Here is a 20,333-nt window from a genome sequence, read left to right as displayed (position 1 = left end):
TGGTTTATAGGCGGGCATCCATTAAGGCGATCACATGATACTCCCATGAAAATACGGTTACTTGAGCATACAAGTATCACGTAATCTAACTTGGCTAACCTGAGCGATATGACAGCTTTGACTTTGCCTTAATGTTCTGAACCAAAATTTACAGAGGAAGTGTTGCATGAGCGAGCGAGAGAGACAGACAGTGGAGGACGAGGCAGCCGAAGTTAAGAAAGAGCAGAGACGTGTTAACCGGACCTTTGTATAAAGACTTGAAATCTATCAGAATCAGTAGCCTACCTCCTTCAAAGTGAAGAAGTAGTTGAAATAGACTTGTGGCAAAAAAATATAAAAATGAGACATTTCTGAGAAGTTCTACCTTTTAAAACTACCTTCAGAAGGTGTGCGGATCACTGCACTCAACCAGCGGAAGACAGAAGAGGATACAAGTGTGTTCAGTGGTTATAATTCCACCCGTCTAACTCCGAAAACAACGTCTCTCCTTTAAAAAAAACTTGTATTTCTTTTTTTTTTTTTTTTTTCGTACAATTAAAATAAAAAACAAAACAAAAAATAAAGAAAAAATAACAATGATAATGTCGTGTCTAGGAAACGACAGAGTCCAAATCTTCAATTTGTCGAAAAACATCTTCGCGAGGGAAAAGACGACACCAGGCAGCAAGATCTTCAGGAAAATCAGACTTTATTAGCACACGTGCATAAAGCCGGATCAGCTCTCCAGAACTGAACCCCGACTGGCATTTGTACACCCATTTTATACACAGTTACTCCACCTACAACTCCTCCTCAAACCTCATTCTGGCAAATCACCCACACTTTTCTTATCGTAACTCCTCCCAACGCTCCTCCCACAACGTCATTGTGGCAAATTGCCAACGGTCCTTATGCTCTGCCAACTCTGTACAAAGTTCAGGGCATTCTGCCAACTACGTGTCCTCACTTCACCCCGCACCTGCTCTTGGCAAACTACCAGACCTCAGAAAGTTCTGGATGCCCTCCCTCTAACACGTCATCCATACACGTCACTCTGTATCTTTCGCTTTTATAAGACGAACTAAGCAGCAGTAATCATTGAAAATATACAGACAAACTAAACATTTCATTAATATTCACTTCTAATATACTTTTCTAATCTACAGACATACTAAACATTTGATTAATTATTCTCTTCTAAGGGAGTAAATGTACGTAGCATTATTTGCTCTCATTTCAACAGTTTTCACTGTGGTTTCTTGCGTTTTCATAAGCTCAGCTATAATTAATGTTCTAGGTCAAATAGATACACTCCTGGCATAAAACATCGAGAGTCCCGGAGAAATCAGCTGTATAGTCATATCTTGCTCTGCCCGTGTCCTTGACAGTTTGGTCTACACAGTTCAAGACGGGCCCCCCCCCCTGCCAGCTGGCTGGGCTCACTGTGTAATCCTAGCACAATTTAGCAGTTAATCAGTTTGAAACTATACAGGGTACATATCATACTTTAATACAGATATATTGATAAACTTTTAGCACACATCGTCGAGAGTTTTGGAGGAACCAGCCTGCTCACTAAGGCGGAGTCTGATTTTGACTTGTGATTGGTTATCATGCTTTTAGGAGGGAGATCTTTCATTCTGTGAATTTTCCCCCTACATTCCCCCCTTTCGGGGTCAAAACCTATGGCCCCGAATATCTCCCTTGGCCAATGCACCATACTAAGTTGGGTTCCTGCACATCCCCTGCTGCTATAGCAGCATCCAATTGCCTCAGACTCCTCAATATAACGGCGTTTCCATGGTTCCTCCAACACTCTCTGCACAAGTGCATCCCGCGTAATTTGATTGGCCATAGCCGTATCACAGCTGTATGTATTATCCTAAGTGACTCAACTATTAAAATTATCACACACTTCTTTTAATTTTGTTAACATGTTGATTCGTAGCACAAGGAATTGCCATAGTCCATGTAACAGGTGGGCTCCTGGATCCAACCAGTGGATGTGGTCTGCACGTCCCTCCACTGGTGAGCTGGCTTGATCTTCCAACCAGTGGATGTGGTCTGCACGTCCCTCCACTGGTGAGCCGGCTTGCAATTCTCGTACTGGGTCCGCTGGGGCACTGTTGGTGCTTCTGGCACTCCCAGCTGTAAGCTGGAATAAAGTGACCCTAAAAAACCAAAACCAAAATAACAACATACAACCCAGAAAAAACACTAGGCACGGAAATAAAGAACCATGAGACGCAGCTCAGGAAAAAACACAAACCAAAATACAAATACCGGGGACAACGTCCCTCACCCACAAGCTCACATGAGCAAGAAAATAAAAAGAGACAAAGAACCTTTAGGAAGGCGTCTGGTTCTATGTGTTACTACTCTAAGTTCACCAAGTTTACTTTTATTTTTACTTTGATTATCTACTCCAATTAGAATCAGATAAATACCAGCTATCATAAATACTACCACTACCAGCATCATCAAAAGTGCGCTGATTCTGCTGCCCTGTCCACTGATTGGTTTGCCCACCATTCCCTGGCCCTCCCTTCATTTGGTTCCCACCCATTTGTAGTTCCCCCCCTTGTATATTACCTTGCATGGCCACTGGGTGAGGGATGCCGGAGAAGTTGTAGACCACCGCTGGCGGGGCGCCATCGGGCTGCTCCATGGTTCGGGTGTGGGGGGTGCTTTGGTTCTTTGGCTTCCAGCTCCTTCAGCTGCACAGTAGTTTTCTTTGAATGTCTTTTGCTTGATCTTCCAGCTTTTTTCCATCTTTTCGCTGTCTCTCTTCAGCATGCGCCACATGATCCACAAACTCCCTGTGTGTCATGGTGTTCAGTCCCACCACCTCATCGAGGCGGCACCCCACTCCTGGTGACATCCCCTCCCGTATGGCTTTACGGCATTATGGGATCTGTTTGTGCGTCCCTTTCGGTTATCAGCCTCCACCTGCGCAGCACGTACATTGTCAAATGGCCCACTGTCCACTGCTGTAGGTTTGCATCTGGGCTCTGACAACGCCAGCCTGCTCGAATATATCCAGCATTGTTTCCATCCCCACAACCTTCCCCAGGAGAGCCTTCAGGCCCCCGACAGCCAAGATTCGGCCGCTCATCTCCTTCTCCAGCACCCTGAACCAGTGGCTCACTCCATTCTGTAACTCAGGGAGATTTGTTATTACATGTTGCATGCCCTGAGTGGACCAGGGAATGTATCGAGGTACAGCAACCCTAATTAATAATGGCCCTACTATTTTGGGGAGCTCCTCCTTATCGCGAAACCGTATGGGTTTCTGTGCTGTTCTTGTTTTATTTTTAAAAAATTATAGTTCTGTATCACCCAGCTAAGTCCCTCTGCACCTGTTTTGACCCCCCTTCTCCACACTCCTCCTTCCCAAGGCCACACGTCATACGGAGGCGGAGTCGCCTCTTCGCTTCAGTTTCTACCCGCCGCCATTACGCTCTCCTTCTCCTCCGCATATTTTTCTTATCAAACGGCCATTTTGCCACCATTTTCTTAGTTCTTTTTTTGTTTCCACTTATCGGAGATAGTTTCTATCTCCTGTATACATTTAAGATACACCCCCGCTATTATCTCAATTGCCGTTTTCTTTCCCTTTTTCATTTTCATATACTGCCCATAATACTTTTATATTATTATCTATTTATTTATATTTTTTTCCGCCTATTATTATCTATATTATTATGTCTTTAACCTTTATTTTCCCTATTATTATCTATATTATTATATATTTTATCTTTATTTTTCCGCCAGAGCCTGTATTTTCTCCCGTTAATACTTTTATTCACTCTTTGCGTTTCTTATCTTACACATACATAAATAACGATTTTTACCTCCGTTGTCTCAATACAACGTTATATCCGCACAAGCCTTCGAAGCATCAGCACAGCGTAACAGTATTTTCTCTTACATCACAGCAATTTTTCTCTTACATCACACCTTGAGGTAACTACCTAGATATAGCTTGCAGGATCCCCTTTTTGGGTTTCTTTCCTTCCAAGTCTCTGGCACCTCTTATCACATAACTTAAAATCGTTAGCAGCAACAATATAACTTCAGTCCGCAGTATCAATATACTTTTTAGACTTAATACAAGTTCTGCTAAAAAAACATTTTCCAACACAATTAATAAATTCCCACACCGTTTACTCACAGTTCACCTCGCGCACTTTTCCTGAAAAGTTTGCTACGTTTTTCCCCTTAATTTAGTTGCCGGGTTAGTTATACGAGAGAATGTTGCCTCCGGCGTCCGGGAGGGGAGATCAGAGTCCTTGAATACTTTCATTCCCTGATAGGCTGCAGCTGCAGCTTATCAAAAAGTACTCTCCGCCCTGGTCTCCAGTCGCCGGGAGCTTCTCTTTCTCTTTCGTATCCCGGACGAGCCCCCAAATGTCGTGTCTAGGAAACGACAGAGTCCAAATCTTCAATTTGTCGAAAAACATCTTCGCGAGGGAAAAGACGACACCAGGCAGCAAGATCTTCAGGAAAATCAGACTTTATTAGCACACGTGCATAAAGCCGGATCAGCTCTCCAGAACTGAACCCCGACTGGCATTTGTACACCCATTTTATACACAGTTACTCCACCTACAACTCCTCCTCAAACCTCATTCTGGCAAATCACCCACACTTTTCTTATCGTAACTCCTCCCAACGCTCCTCCCACAACGTCATTGTGGCAAATTGCCAACGGTCCTTATGCTCTGCCAACTCTGTACAAAGTTCAGGGCATTCTGCCAACTACGTGTCCTCACTTCACCCCGCACCTGCTCTTGGCAAACTACCAGACCTCAGAAAGTTCTGGATGCCCTCCCTCTAACACGTCATCCATACACGTCACTCTGTATCTTTCGCTTTTATAAGACGAACTAAGCAGCAGTAATCATTGAAAATATACAGACAAACTAAACATTTCATTAATATTCACTTCTAATATACTTTTCTAATCTACAGACATACTAAACATTTGATTAATTATTCTCTTCTAAGGGAGTAAATGTACGTAGCATTATTTGCTCTCATTTCAACAGTTTTCACTGTGGTTTCTTGCGTTTTCATAAGCTCAGCTATAATTAATGTTCTAGGTCAAATAGATACACTCCTGGCATAAAACATCGAGAGTCCCGGAGAAATCAGCTGTATAGTCATATCTTGCTCTGCCCGTGTCCTTGACAGTTTGGTCTACACAGTTCAAGACGGGCCCCCCCCCCTGCCAGCTGGCTGGGCTCACTGTGTAATCCTAGCACAATTTAGCAGTTAATCAGTTTGAAACTATACAGGGTACATATCATACTTTAATACAGATATATTGATAAACTTTTAGCACACATCGTCGAGAGTTTTGGAGGAACCAGCCTGCTCACTAAGGCGGAGTCTGATTTTGACTTGTGATTGGTTATCATGCTTTTAGGAGGGAGATCTTTCATTCTGTGAATTTTCCCCCTACAATAATAAGTCCGAAATGGAATAGGAAGAAGCAAAGCTTATCCAGTCCTATCCCAATCTTAACATTTAATAATTACAATTTTAGAAAAAACAAAAAAACAAACCAAAGTTTTTTAGGTTTGTAAATTCATCAATTTCAGTCCTGTTCAGTATAATCAAACAAAAACGTTTACCACTAGCAAGTGGCACATTCTCCTTCTTCACGTCTGTACCTTGTAAAAATATATTTTTTGTACATCTTTTTAAATTCCATTACATTTATACTCTGTTTAATTTTTTCCTCGAGACCATTCCACAACACCACACCATAAATCGAAATACACATACTTTTAATATTAGTCCGAGCATAATGCCGTTTCATATTTAATTCACCTCTTAAGTTGTATCCCCCCTCTCTCTGTGAACAGTCTTTGTATGTTACCAGGAAGCTGTTTATTTTTTGCTTTATACATTATTTGTGCGGTCTTGAATTCTACCAGATCTCTGAACTTTAAGGCATGCACTTTTAAAAACAGTATATTGGTGTGATCACGATATCCTACATTGTTAACTATCCGTATGGCTCTTTTTTGTAGTATGCATATTGATTGTGTATTGGTTTTGTAGGTGTTGCCCCATACTTCTACACAGTAATTCAGATATGGCAAAACAAGTGAACAATACAAAGTATACAATGCTCTCTCATTCAAAATGTGTCTTGCTTTCCCCAACACTCCAATGCTCCGTGCCACTTTTGCTTTCACATATTTGATATGGGGTTTCCAGCAGATTTTGTGGTCTAGAATCACACCCAGAAATTTATTTTCATACACTCGTTCTATATTTATATTATTGATCATCACTTTTACTTGTGTGTTTATTTTACGGTGTCCAAACAACATAAGTTTGGTTTTGTTCAGATTTAATGATAATTTATTGAAGTCAAACCAAGTTTTTAGTTTACTCATTTCTACTGTGACCACCTCCAAAAGCTGCTATTGGTGTCATTTGCAAATAATACAAATTTTAAGATTCTTGACACCTTACATATGTCATTTATGTATAATATAAATAATTTTGGACCCAATACTGACCCCTGTGGCACTCCACAAATAATTTCTAAACATGTTGATTTCTTGTCGCCGATCTGTACAAATTGATGTCTGTTACCTATGTAGCTTTTCATCCAGTTGAGTACAACCCCTCTGATACCATACTTTTCCAGTTTATTGATTAATAAGTGATGATCTATTGTATCAAATGCTTTTTTTAAATCTATAAATACTCCTACTGCATACTTCGTTATCTATAGACCTGGTCATTTCTTCAGTTAACTCAATTAATGCCATCAATGTGGTTCTGTTCGATCTGAATCCATACTGACAATCAGCTAACAATTTATGCTTCTCAATGAAATTATCCAACCTGCTAGCAAAGAGTTTTTCCAATATTTTAGAGAACTGAGAGAGTAAAGACACCGGCCTGTAATTAGTGAATTGATTTCTGTCTCCATCTTTGTATAGTGGAATAACTTTAGCAGTTTTCATTTTACCTGGAAACACACCTGTTTTGAAAGACAAATTACAAATATAAGTGAAGGGTTTTGCAATGGCTTCAATTACTTTCTTGATTACAGCCATATCAATGTTATTCCAGTCTGTAGACCTTTTATTCTTACATTTGCTAATGGTGTCAATAATCTCCTTTTCATTAACAGCTTTCAAAAACATTGAGCTTGGATTGCTATCTAAGAAATCCTCAACCTTTCCTCCTCCCTATTCTGGCTGTGGATTTTTGATTTCTTCTGCCAGTTTCGGTCCCACACTTACAAAGAAGTTGTTGAACCCAGTAGCCACATCATTCCGATTGCTTACAGTCTTATCATTATCCATAAAATATTGAGGGTAACTTATATTTGCTGATTTATTCCTAATAATATTGGTTAATACATTCCACATGCCCTTAATATTATTTTTATTACTATCTAATATTGTATTATAATAATCCTTCTTAGATATCCTCATAATATTAGTTAACTTATTTTTATATAATTTGTATTTATTTTCTGCTTCTATAGTTCTAGATTTTATGAATTCTCTATATAAGGTATTCTTTTTTTGCATGCATTTTGTAGTCCCTTTGTCAGCCATGGCCTGTCTATATATTTTTGCTTCTTCTTATATTCTTTTAAAGGACAGTGTTTATCATATAATGATTGAAACATTATCAGGAATGTTTCATAAGCTTTATCAGTATCATTTTCTTCATACACATTTTTCCAGTTTTGTGTTAGTAATTCATTTCTAAAATTATTTATAGATTCTTCTGTTCTTGCTCTCCTATATCTAGTCATGTTATCATCACTATATTTCACACCATCACAATCATACATTACAAAGACTGGCAAATGATCACTGATGTCATTCAATAGTAACCCGCTCATTATGCTATTGTCCATAATGTTTGTGAATATGTTGTCTATTAGAGTGGCGCAGTGAGATGTTATTCTGCTTGGTTTGGTGATTACTGGAACTAAACTCATACTGAACATTACATCGATAAATTCATCAGTCAGTTTGTGTTTGTTGGGATTTAAGAGATCTAAATTAAAATCTCCACAAATAAACATAATCTTCTGATTTTTCAGATCAAACAATCTTTCCATACTATTCTTAAATATTTCAATGTTAGAACCAGGTGATCTGTATACACAGCTTACAATTCCATTTTTCTTTTTTTCCAAGTAGATTTCTACAGTAATACACTCCATCACTTCATCAATGGTAGTTGTCAAGTTTTCCACTACTTTATAATTTAATCTTCCATCAACATACAGGGCCACCCCTCCTCCTTTTTTGTTCTCCCTATTTATGTAGTTCAGTTCATATCCATTCAAGTCAAAATCCACACCTTTTTCAGCACTGATCCAGGTCTCAGATATGGCTATCACACTGAATGTTTTGTTTAGATGAGTTAAATATTCTTTGATGTTGTGAAAGTTTGCATATAAACTTCTGCTATTAAAATGAATAATTGACATTTCAAATACACATGATACCTTTTGTAGAGTTTGTAGAGCCAAAATGCAGTTTGAGTCTGTGGTAGGTGGTGGACCCAGATTCTGATATTGATTACACAGTTAACTCATCTTCTTGGGTTTCATGGTTGGGTTTAGTGCTCAGTTTTGAGCTCAGTGCACTGCAGTCAGGAATTGATCCTGTCTTTTCCTCTCATTGTGTGTGTGAAAAACTGGTACTGGTAAACTGGTTCTGACCCCAGTAAGAGGGAAGAACCCACAGTACTAATTACCTTCATTTGAATTTCCACCTGTGTGAAATGTCATGAAAAAATGTTTTCTTATAACTTAATCCACGGTAATCTAGGTGGGATTATTATTTTTGATACTGTCATGCTAAACCTTTGGCTCCAAATCGATGTTGCATGAAAAATGGCTGTTGCCTATTTCATATCCCATTGCTTGAGTCACAGTTAGCCTGGTGAATTGCTGTGTAAGTGTGTAGTGAATGTGCTTAGCATTCTGTATAATGTTAAACTATTATGTCCTGCAGGAGACTGATGACTACAGATATTTTGACCCAAAGATGCTCCGTGGCAGTGAGAGGTATGGTAAAGAGTCTTTACTTTACCATTAACATTATCGATTTGTGTTCCATGCTTCCTTTTGAGTTGTTGCTGTTTGTCCCCTCCTGTTTCCCAACAAACAACACTTAGGTCTTCTATGTTTTTAACATCCCACACATAATGATAACAGACTATCTACAGTATTCAGTCTATGGTTGTGTGTCTTCTGTTGTATTCTGTTGCCTGTGCTTCAACTGTCTGCATGAGCTGCTGCATTCATTTAAGGACAGATATAATTTATACTTATTATCAACTCATAAATATAAATGGCTTTGCTTTTGGCAAAATATCTACCTTTTAATACTGAACTGTTTAGATTTTTTGGGGAGTACTCTTGACTTTACATATAAATTATAATATTAGTAGCTAATTACATACGTATAGGCTCGCTGACTAACTAGCTACCTAAAATTATGGACATGCACCTCCTTTAGCCCCATTTAGGTAGCTTTGCCAAAACTGGGTTCATGAACATGGCAATGAGTTCAATGTTCTACAGTGGCTCCTCCCTCACCTGTTACAAAATATGTACTTTATATGTCTATGTCTCATCCTGTAGCTTTCAGTCAGTCAATGAGAATGACAAAAAGTAACGCATATAGCTAGCAGTTTAGCAACGGTCACATCTCACCTCCACTCCATACCATTGCCAGTTCAGTCTGAAAACAACTTATATCAGCTGAGTTTCCAGTCCAAATAATGTTGTTCGTCAATCACCATTCTGTCTTGCCTAGTGTGCCTGACGTTGCTGCAGCACTACAATTGTTTGCTTGTGACCGTAGTAATGAGAGGCAACATCTGCACAATCTAGATTTAAATTATGTGATAAAACAGTTTCATTATTGCTAATTAGCAGCTACATATGTTTAACCTATGCGGATTGCAGAATCAACAGTATACTGACACTCAGTGCACCCTGTTACGGTAACATCAATGTCAGTTGCTTGTAAAAGACTACATAAGCTACAACATACTGTACACCTAACAAAACAAACTTTAAAATAAAAACGGACACATGGTAACTGTTTTATTTTTTCGCAATGCAATTTGAGCTCTATTTCTAGCAATTTTCTGTTAAATTAAAAGCAAACAAGCATGTTCTTTCTTTCTGTGATTCACCAAATTAAGTGATAAGAATGCGTCAATGTAATTCACTCATAGGCTGACTCTCCGAATACAACTTCCCCTTGGTTTTCATTATTTAGCTTGTTAGCCTACTACTGTTGCTGCAGTTGTGCATGTTTTTTATTGTTAATTACGGGTATGAGATCTCATCATTTAATTATATTTACCATTTAAAAATTGATTTCTTTGCGTGACTGCATAATGATCAGTAATCTGTCATATTTTCCCCTTAAAATGAACCAGAAATGATAATTTATCAACTTTTTAAAGTCAATATGGGAGGCTCTGGCAGAGCTACTGTTACGAGAGATGCATTATTTGGCTACAGTTGCCAAATAATGTCTCACTCTCCCTCTCTTGAATATCTCCCCATGGCTGCTTCACAAATGGGTCATGGTTGGCTAGCTAGAAAATGCATTTGGTGGGGAGTGGGTAGATGTTAAGTATGTCTACGTAACTATGCATTTTTTTATCCTGGATGTCATATTTTTATGTCTAATGTTAGCTCTGAACCAAAGCTTGCTTGAAGCACATGGCTATGTTTTTAAAACTTAAGCTAATGGGAAGAAAGAGGTGGGGTTCAATTAGTTATTTTTGTACCGTCTATGGTCTGCACACACACACACACACACACACACACACACACACACTCATTAATCTAATGAGCTAACATAAATTTAAACTACAACAGACTTTTTTTCACTCCCAAAATGTAAGGAAAATAATATTGCAATATTATACTTTGGCAAACACAGTGAAAGATTGTGCCATTTTATGTGGGCATATGATATATTATTTAATGAAGTGGCCAGGCCCTAAGCCTCCCTGAGCACCAGTGGCTGCATCACTGCATTGTGTGGTTAATGAAAAATAATACTTTAAGTGTCTTCCAGTTACTGTGTGAAGTTATTATCCCCAGTGTTAGCTATAAGGCCAGACTCAGAATACACTTAGGCTACACCAGATACATTTGGTCCCTTTATTCCCTCTACACATGTAGCATGCCATCTAAATTGTCGATTTGCTTGCTTTGCTCAATTCCGTTTCTGTTCTTGTGCACTGATTCGCTAAGCTGAACAGCGAATTGGAGAGCTCTCTTTCACCAACGGCCTCTGCCCACAGAACTGTGCCTCTACCGCTAGTTCGACATGCTGAATCGGCTGAAAAGCTACTAATAAGATTTGACTAATGGTGCAGGACGCAATGCAGAAACTACGGGTGCCGAGGCTTGGCGATGGACGAAAGACTGACAGTCCACTTTCACCTTTACAACCAGTGCTGCAGGTTTTGCTTTGGTGACTCAATTGCCCATGAGAAAATCTATCCTTAACCCTGGAAGAGACATGTTTTGCAGAAGGAAGGAGGAATAGTGCTAATGCTGTCCTCTTCTGCCTTCAGCTCCATCCCCAGGAACAAGAACCCCTTTCAGGAGGTGAGTGCCACAATGGAGAGAGCTTACTGTACGGTCTCTGAGTGTCTCTGCACTGTGACTGTGTGTCCCTACACTGTCACACTGTGTCCCTATACTGTGACTGTGTCCCTGCTCTGTCACACTGCTTCCCTACTGTGACTGTGTGTCCCTGCACTGTCACTGTGTGTCCCTAATGTGTTGTGCAGGGACACAGCGTTACTGTGTTGGCCTCCGTGGTTTTTACAAAGGTTTCAGTTCACTTTCTCAGATTTTGTTGATTCAATAGTCTGCTGTTGAGTGTTTGTTTGCTCTGGAGTCCATTGTTACATGTTTCTCTTTTCAGGCCATTGTGTTTGTGGTCGGAGGAGGAAACTACATTGAGTATCAAAACCTTGTTGATTATACCAAGGTAGGTTTTTGCACTTAGAAATATTATATCAATCCATGAAAAATATGAATATGTCTCTGGAGCAGCAAGTAACATAGCGTTGATGTTACTTTTTTACCTGAACATATGATGTCAGACTAATTTGTTGAAGGCCCCCCTGAATGCTTATTGCATGGAATGGGAGGCCGGGCAGCAAAGGTCCATACTCGGTGGCTGTAAATCTCACCCTTACACTCCCCAATCCTCTCCACCATTATAATGGGACCCCCAACAAGAGTGGGATGGTGGGTTTATGCAGTGACTACATCCTGTTGTGTGTTCCACAGGCCAAGCAGGGAAAACGAGTCCTCTATGGCTGCAGTGAGCTCTTCAATGCTTCCCAGTTCATCAAACAGGTAATGGCACTGCACCTAATGCACCTATCCTTCTGTCCAACTTGCAGCCCATAATTAGTATTTAGTGTGTTTCTACTACATACTATGTTAATTTTGAGAATGCAAAAATTGCCAGTATGGGTATGTTATAAATTGTGTACTGCCCATTCTTAGCATTATAAGTGAAGTAATGAGTATGTAGTATGTTTGTATGGGTGGGAATCACAGCGTAACAATACGATATACAAGATATTAGTGACACTGAAGTAAAAAAACTTTTTCAAAAAGCAGGAATCAGTTATATACTGTTCATTCACTGCATTTTTAAGTGCTGTCAGTTTCAAAACACTTCTTTTGGGGGATATTTTTAAAAATATTTATGAAATAATACATCCACTGGTAATAAAATGTATGTTACAAGCCCTTTACTTAATCTTGAAATGAAAGGTATCTGTAATGAGAGGTAATGACTGGTTTTCAGTTATTTCAATACGACATTTATGAACTGAAAGCAAAATCTTTGAATACAACTAATTCCCTGTCTGGAATATCATTCCACCATTTCACCAGTGCTTTAAGTGGGCTGGTACTCACTTTTACCCACATACAGTGCAATCCGTAAGTATTTGGACAGTTGCACACTTTTTGTTTTGTTTCACCTTCAAAATTAATTTTAATATTCACTGGCAATACAAGGCATACAAGAATCTCAGAGAGCCTGCCAAAGACTCTCTAAACCACATTGATTTAATCGAGAACTATGCATGTAAATATTCCAATGAAATCCAGTCAGTCCACTTTGGGGGGGGGGGGGGTCACATCAGCAGCAAAGTGCTTTATCTGCCAGGCCCCCATGCCCTTCTGCACCATCTTCCCCAGCAGAAAGCATGATCCACCAGCTATATGGGCTCATTTGGACCTTATTCTTCAATTCCTGGGAAAGGACCACATTAATGTCCAAAACTTTCACTTTTTTAGTGATGTACCTGCCACCCAACACAAAAACTGCTGAAAACATTTACATCAGGGGTCACCAACCTTTTTGAAACTGAGAGCTACTTCCTGGCTACTGAGTCATACTAAGGGCTACCAGTTTGTTTTGTGACCTTTGAACTAGAGTAGGTCAGAGTTCACCTAAACTTATCTAAACTTCATGTATAATAAACATATTTTTAAGATATTGTCATTTTTTAATCTATATAAATGCAAGTGTGATAAAAAAAAAATAGCAACAGAATAAAATTAAATTTTAGATGCAGCTCACTAGTCAGCTATTTTTAGAACAGGCCTGCGAGCGACTCGTGGTCCTTGGGGGCGACCTGGTGCCCGCGGGCACCGTGTTGGTGACCCCTGATTTACATCATATCCACTGAACCACACCAGAGAGGTTTCTCAACAGTGACATGGAACTTATTTGAGGCAAGCAATGGAAAGGGTGTACCAGATGGAGTGGGGACTTCAATGAAGACATATTGATACATTATACAAGGGAAAGATATCCCTGATGTACAAAGCTTTTTCCAGCTGATGAAGGAGCCAAGCAAGGTGAAACTATTATGTGAGTGAGGAGGAAGTTGAAAAGAAGGATGAAGGTTTAAGTCAAGTACCCCTGTTTAAAGGCACCATGAGAATGCATGCATGCACTGCATTTCCCCTGGCATTCTCAAATACATTACATTACTTTACAGGCATTTGGCAGACGCTCTTATCCAGAGCGACATACAGTTGATTAGACTAAGCAGGAGACAATCCTCCCCTGGGGCAAGTCAGGGTTAAGGGCCTTGCTCAAGGGCCCAACGGCTGTGCAGATCGTATTGTGCCTACACCGGGATTAGAACCACCGACCTTGCGTGTCCCAGTCATTCACCTTAACCACTATGCTACAGGCCCTATACAGGGACAGCAGCTGTTTGATTGTCCACACCACAGCCTAGAGGAGGTTACTCTTTAGCTATGGATGCATTTGATCAATTCAATTCAAATGCATGCACTTGCAATGGAGTGAATAAGTTCTTCTGGCCAAGCACCAGAGATTATGTTAACTGGTACGGTGATTACCAGTTCATGTGCCTGATTCCAGAGCCCCTGGCAATGAATAAGCATTCAGGTCAGACTGATCAGCGGTTCTGGGAGTTTGGTCCTTTGTGAAGTAAAACTTGTAGTCCAAAATTCAGGTTAGTAGCAATTTATTAATACAGCAAAAATAGTCTTAATTATACACTGCTCAAAAAAATAAAGGGAACACTTAAACAACACATCCTAGATCTCGATGAATGAAATATTCCAGTTAAAAATCTTTATTCATTACATAGTGGAATGCGTTGAGAACAAAATAACATAAGAATGATCAATGGAAATCAAAATCATTAACCCATGGAGAATCATACTCAAAATAAAAGTGGAAAAATCAGATCACAGACTGATCCAACTTCTGTGGAAATTCCTCAAGACAATTCAAAATGAGGCTCAGTAGTGTGTGTGGCCTCCATGTGCCTGTATGCACTCCCTACAAAGTCTGGGCATGCTCCTGATGAGACGACAGATGTTCTCCTGAGGGATCTCCTCCCAGACCTGGATCAGGGCATCAGTCAACTCCTGGACAGTCTGTGGTGCGACGTGGCGTCGGTGGATGGAACGAGACATGATGTCCCAGAGGTGCTTGATTGGATTCAGGTCTGGGGAACAGGCAGGCCAGTCCATAGCATCAATGCCTTCATCATGCAGGAACTGCTGACACACTCCAGCCACATGAGGCCGAGCATTGTCATGCATCAGAAGGAACCCAGGGCCCACTGCACCAGCATATGGTCTGACAATGGGTCTGAGTATCTCATCCTAATGGCAGTCAGGGTACCTCTATCGAGCACATGGAGGTCTGTGCGACCCTCCAAGGATATGCCTCCCCAGACCATCACTGACCCACCACCAAACCGGTCATGCTGGAGGATGTTGCAGGCAGCAGAACGTTCTCCACCGCGTCTCCAGTCTCTGTTAGGTCTGTCACATGTGCTCAGTGTGAACCTGCTCTCATCCGTGAAGAGCACAGGGTGCCGATGGCGAATCTGCCAATCCTGGTGTTCTCTGGCAAATGTCAATCGGGCTACACGGTGTTGGGCTGTGAGCACAGACCCCACTTGTGGACGTCGGGCCCTCATACCACCCTCATGGAGTCTGTTTCTCACAGTTTCAGCAGAAACATGCACATTAGTGGCCTGCTGGAGGTCATTTTGTAGGGCTCAGGCAGTACTGGCCTGTCTCCTGGTATCTCCTCCATGCTCTTGACACTGTGCTGGGAGACACAGCAAACCTTCTTGCCACAGCGGGCATTGATGTGCCATCCTGGATGAGCTGCACTACCTGAGAAACTTCTGTGGGTTGCAGACACCGCCTCATGCAACCTCTAGTGGTGAGGGCACTGGCAAAATGCAAAAGTGACCAAAAATCAGCCAGAAAGGATGAGGACAGGGAAATGGTCTGTGGCCACCACCTGCAGAACCATTCCTTTATAGGGGTTGTCTTGCTAATTGCCTCTCATTTCCACCTGTTGTCTGTTCCATTTGCACAACAGCAGTTGAAATTGATTCACAATCAGTGTTGCTGATCCCAGAAGTGTAATTGACTTGGAGTTACATTGTAATGATTATGTGTTCCCTTTATTTTTTTGAGCAGTGTAGTATGAAGCACACCAGGTAAAAGCAAGGCAGGACAATTACAAAGAAGTGTTGTGAAGGTACAAGCTTTATACCCCACAGTGCAGGTTCCTGTCCCTGATTGGGTGACAGGCAGACAAACAGACATTGTTACCTATGCATGTGATCTGGAATGAAACCAAATGGTCATTGTCACCAAAGCATATGGTAAACTTGCATTTACCACCCTGTCTTCCTCCCTTTGATCCTAACCTGCCTTGATCATTGAGTATGGTTGATGTGTTAGGTGGCAATTCAAGAACACTGAAGCAGGAAATGTAGTCTTCCCCACAGAGCTCATTTTTGGGCAGTTACACCATGATATGTAAAATGGGGACCATTTTAGTTTACCCCTTAGCCAAGTAACATAGCATGACATAAAATAGTAGCGGACAATTGCGGTTCAGTTGTTGGACATTGGACATTTTACAATGTGCAAACATTTGGGCACCCCTGGTCAAAAAGCCTTTTATAATTAATATCCAAATCGGGTCCCCAACCCTTTTTGAGGCCGAGGGCTACCTGAAGGGTAGAGACCTGTTGAAATTTGCTTGGTAACGAGTATTATGCATTTAACTGCCTACAGGAGAAGCAGCTATGTTCACTAATTACTGTTAATGATTCCTGACAAACATTATTAATAATGTTTTACCAAGTGATCATAGGTAAACACAGATATATATTTTTTAAAGTGCAATTTTAATGATTTCTGTCAATCTGAACATCCATGATGCATGATAAATGTTGAACATTTTAAATTGCATCATTTCAACATTTTAAAGTGCAACAATTTCACATTTGTAACATCTGTCTCTAAATGTGACAGGTACCTGAAACATAACCTTCCACCACCCTGCTCTTATAATGAAGTCACAGTGCAGTACATTGTAAACTTGACAAGGAGTAAACATCTTTGGTTTCAACAGACCTTGGTTAAAAGATCAACAGATACAGTTTATTCTGGTAACATGTTTTAGTAACTTTTTTTATTATCTTATTTTTATTCTGGTAACATCACTCTGTTTATTCTGGTATTATTTTCCAGTATAATTACTCAGTTTATTCACTTTTAGTAGGAAACTTGGCATTGTATATTGTTCACAAGTGCACTAATCAGGGGTATATCTTGACACTGCAACTCTGATTGAGTGTTCTAGACTTGCATCAGTAAGGCGTGTTCTGTGTTTGTTCTTTATGAAGTTCACACCTTTATACTTTTCTGGGTCCACAAGGCACCAAAAGTTTGTTGTGCCCTGGTCAGCTTTGAGGGTGATGTAATTTTGCGAAGTGAGAATTTCCATCTCTAGCATCCAAGTTGAATGCCTCAATTAGTTGCTCAGTAGTGTGTGTCATGTCCACTTGCATGAAAGGATTTGAAATGAATGACACACATGGCTCCAGCTTATCAAAGTCACAGAACCTGTCTTCAAACTCTTGCCCAAGTCTATTTATCAGTTGGCAGTACTTTTCTGCAGCCCTTCCCAAGAGCCCTGATGCAGAAGCATTGTCATTCAGCACTGCCTGCACAGATGGAAAGTGCAGAAATTTCTTTTGTTGTAAATGCACAGAGAAATTCTTGGCTTTAAAAGCATTTACAGAACTGACTTACCTTTGCCTTGCAGTTCACAGTTCAAACTGTTCAGCTGTGAAGTGATGTCAGTCAGAAACGCAAGGTCCAGTATCCACTCAGTGTCCTGCAGCAGTGAGGCGTCCTCCACCCTGGATTCCATGAACTCCTTGATTTCACCCAACAGTGATAAAAACCGCTTCAAAACTTTTCCCCTGCTGAGCCATCGGATTTTAGTGTGCAGTAACGGGTCACAATTTTCAGCTGACAGCTCCTCCAACAGAACCAGGACCTGTGTTTAGCTTTGGCGCAGATGCTGTTTATGATCTTCATGACCGGAGTCATCACATGATCAAAGCCCATCACCTTTGCACATATCGCCTGCTGGTGAATGATACAGTGGTAACTGAAACGTTTGGAAATCTGGGTCACCTGGGTCACCAGCCACAAAGCCTGTGTGACGGCCTGTCTAGCGGTACATTATTCTCCACAAAATACCCCTTCACCGCCTCGTAGATATCAACCCCCTTGTTGTCGTCTTCAGGAGCAGTAGCGTCAGGAGTTCCTATTTGGTGGAGAAATCATTGAACACCATGCTTACAAACATCATCAGCTGCACCATACTGCTGGTGTCCACCGACTCATCTCACTGGATACTGAACCAACGACAAGTATTCAGGTCTCGGTCCAGCTGCTCTGTCAAGTTGTCGGACATAGCTAACACTCTTCTGCCGATCGTACTTGCCCCCAGTTGGACATCAGAGAAAGCGGAGATGACTTCTGGCCCATGCTTCTCGTCTTTAAACAAGGTGTCTGCAATCAGTGTCATTGCTCCCTTTAGTACATCGCCATCCGTTTCTTGTGCTCTGTCAAAAAAAAGGCAGCTTTAAACGAGGCTTCAGTTGCTGCCTGGGACTTTTTCACTGGCCTAGTGAAAAAAGATTGCCGTTTGTCGAAAGCTGACTTTAACTCACAGGCTTTTTCTCTCCACATGAGCTACCGGGCGGGTAGTTAGTATTGAAGTTGCATCGTAGTTAGCTTAGCCGACTGATATCATCGTGGGAAGCTGGAGCGACGTAACGTCAAACTAAACTTTGACCCCAGACAGATCAAAATTGTTATAAATTGTACATACACAATAAACATTTTTAAAAACATTGTATGCAATGTTAAACCAAATATTTTCTACATTCATGCAAGTGTATGAATATAGATACAAATAAAGCGGAGGGAGGAGAAGTCTTCAACTTCAATTTTTGGACTGACCTTTGAACATTAGCCTCTAGAATTTCTTGATATTTGGTGGAATCCATTCTTCCTTCCACTCGCACAATATTTTCTGTACCACACAACCCCAATGGATAATGGATCCAACTCCAAGCTTCACAGTTGGCAAGGTGTTCTTCTCTTCCAAAGCTTCACCCTTTTCTCTCCAAACATACCTTTGGTGGTGGCCCAAAAGTTCCATTTTGGTTTCGTTGGTCCAAAGCACATTGTTCCAAAACACTTCAGGCTTCTTTTGCATATTTCAGATGTTTAATTTTGTGTTGAGGTCATTCTTTCTGGCAACTCTGCCCATGTAGGTCTTTGTTGTTTAAAGTATGTTCTATTGTTGTCCTGTGAACAGCTAGACCTGTGTTTGCCCCTCTTTTTTGTGTGTTCGTCTGAGCATGGGTCTCACCAGGTCTTGGGCCATTCTATCCAAAATCTTTCTTGGTCTCCCAGACCTTGCCTTGACTTTCAATGGTTCCATTTTGAAATCATGTTTCTGGCTTCTCCTTCTTGGTGGAAATGAACCATCTTCATTCTGAAATCCTTGGACAACTGTTTAGTGGAACCCATGGTTGAACAGAACAGCAGTTGGATACTTTAAAAGGCATGGCAGAGTAAAAGGTTACTCTGAATAAAAAGTTCAGCCTTGGAATTATACACAACTGATTCATTGAAGCTCTAACATGTAAATCACATGGGTCTGGGCCTTTAAAAAAAAAAAAAAAAAGTAACAAAGAATAATCCAAAAGGTTTAACAAACTTTTGCACAGGGCCCTTTTCCTTTTTTGTAATTTATAGACGGTAAGTAATGAAAATAAAAAGCAGGTCATGTTTAACTGTACGATTTACAGTTCAGGTTTGCTTTCAATCACATACGGATTCATTGTAACAGACATTTACACCAGGGGAGGCCAAATTTTTGCTTTTTAAAGGAGTTAAAACTGTTGTTTATGATCTTTTACAAAGTGTCAATGATAGTCTTTAATTTTATCCTAAATGTAACTAATTTTATCCCATCTACTTGAGAGAGGAATTATGATCTTTGGCCTTATGTATGTCACTGGTATTACTGTGTGTTTTTTTTTCTGTTTAGAATTTTGCTTCTACTTTTAGTTAATACTAAAAAAAAGTTAATACTTATTTTCAAATATTTTCACTGTTATAGCAAATAAATTACGTGAATGGAAAATAAATCATTCAATCACACAAACCTGATTAAAATAAATTAAATTAATAATCTCCGGATTTGTTGCATTATCATTATTATTGTGCTGAAGAGAAATAATATTTCATAAAAGCCAAAGGAGTAAGGTAACACCATACAAAAAGACGGTATACGCGGTGTTTTAATAAATGCATCGTTAAGCTGTCATTTCTGTGTATTCATAAAGCCAATGAGTTATAATAACGTTGCATGTTATGTAATAACGTGTTCTAAGTT

At 40.3% G+C, this 20,333-nt stretch overlaps 1 protein-coding gene across 2 annotated transcripts in view; it reads left to right on the top strand.

Moving 5' to 3' along the window:
• The window catches only part of scfd1 (sec1 family domain containing 1), a 105,484-nt gene that overhangs the window by 83,205 nt on the left and 1,946 nt on the right, over positions 1-20,333 (top strand). For both annotated transcript variants that reach the window (XM_061240232.1, XM_061240242.1), the window contains exons 21-24: positions 8,994-9,046; positions 11,590-11,623; positions 11,946-12,011; positions 12,317-12,385. In XM_061240232.1, the coding sequence (XP_061096216.1) occupies positions 8,994-9,046; positions 11,590-11,623; positions 11,946-12,011; positions 12,317-12,385 (222 nt within the window). The remainder of the gene's footprint in view (positions 1-8,993; positions 9,047-11,589; positions 11,624-11,945; positions 12,012-12,316; positions 12,386-20,333) is intronic.

Source organism: Conger conger, chromosome 1 (genome assembly GCF_963514075.1).
Source record: "Conger conger chromosome 1, fConCon1.1, whole genome shotgun sequence".
NCBI classification, from domain to species: Eukaryota; Metazoa; Chordata; class Actinopteri; order Anguilliformes; family Congridae; genus Conger; species Conger conger.
This window is presented reverse-complemented; position numbering and strand designations above follow the sequence as displayed.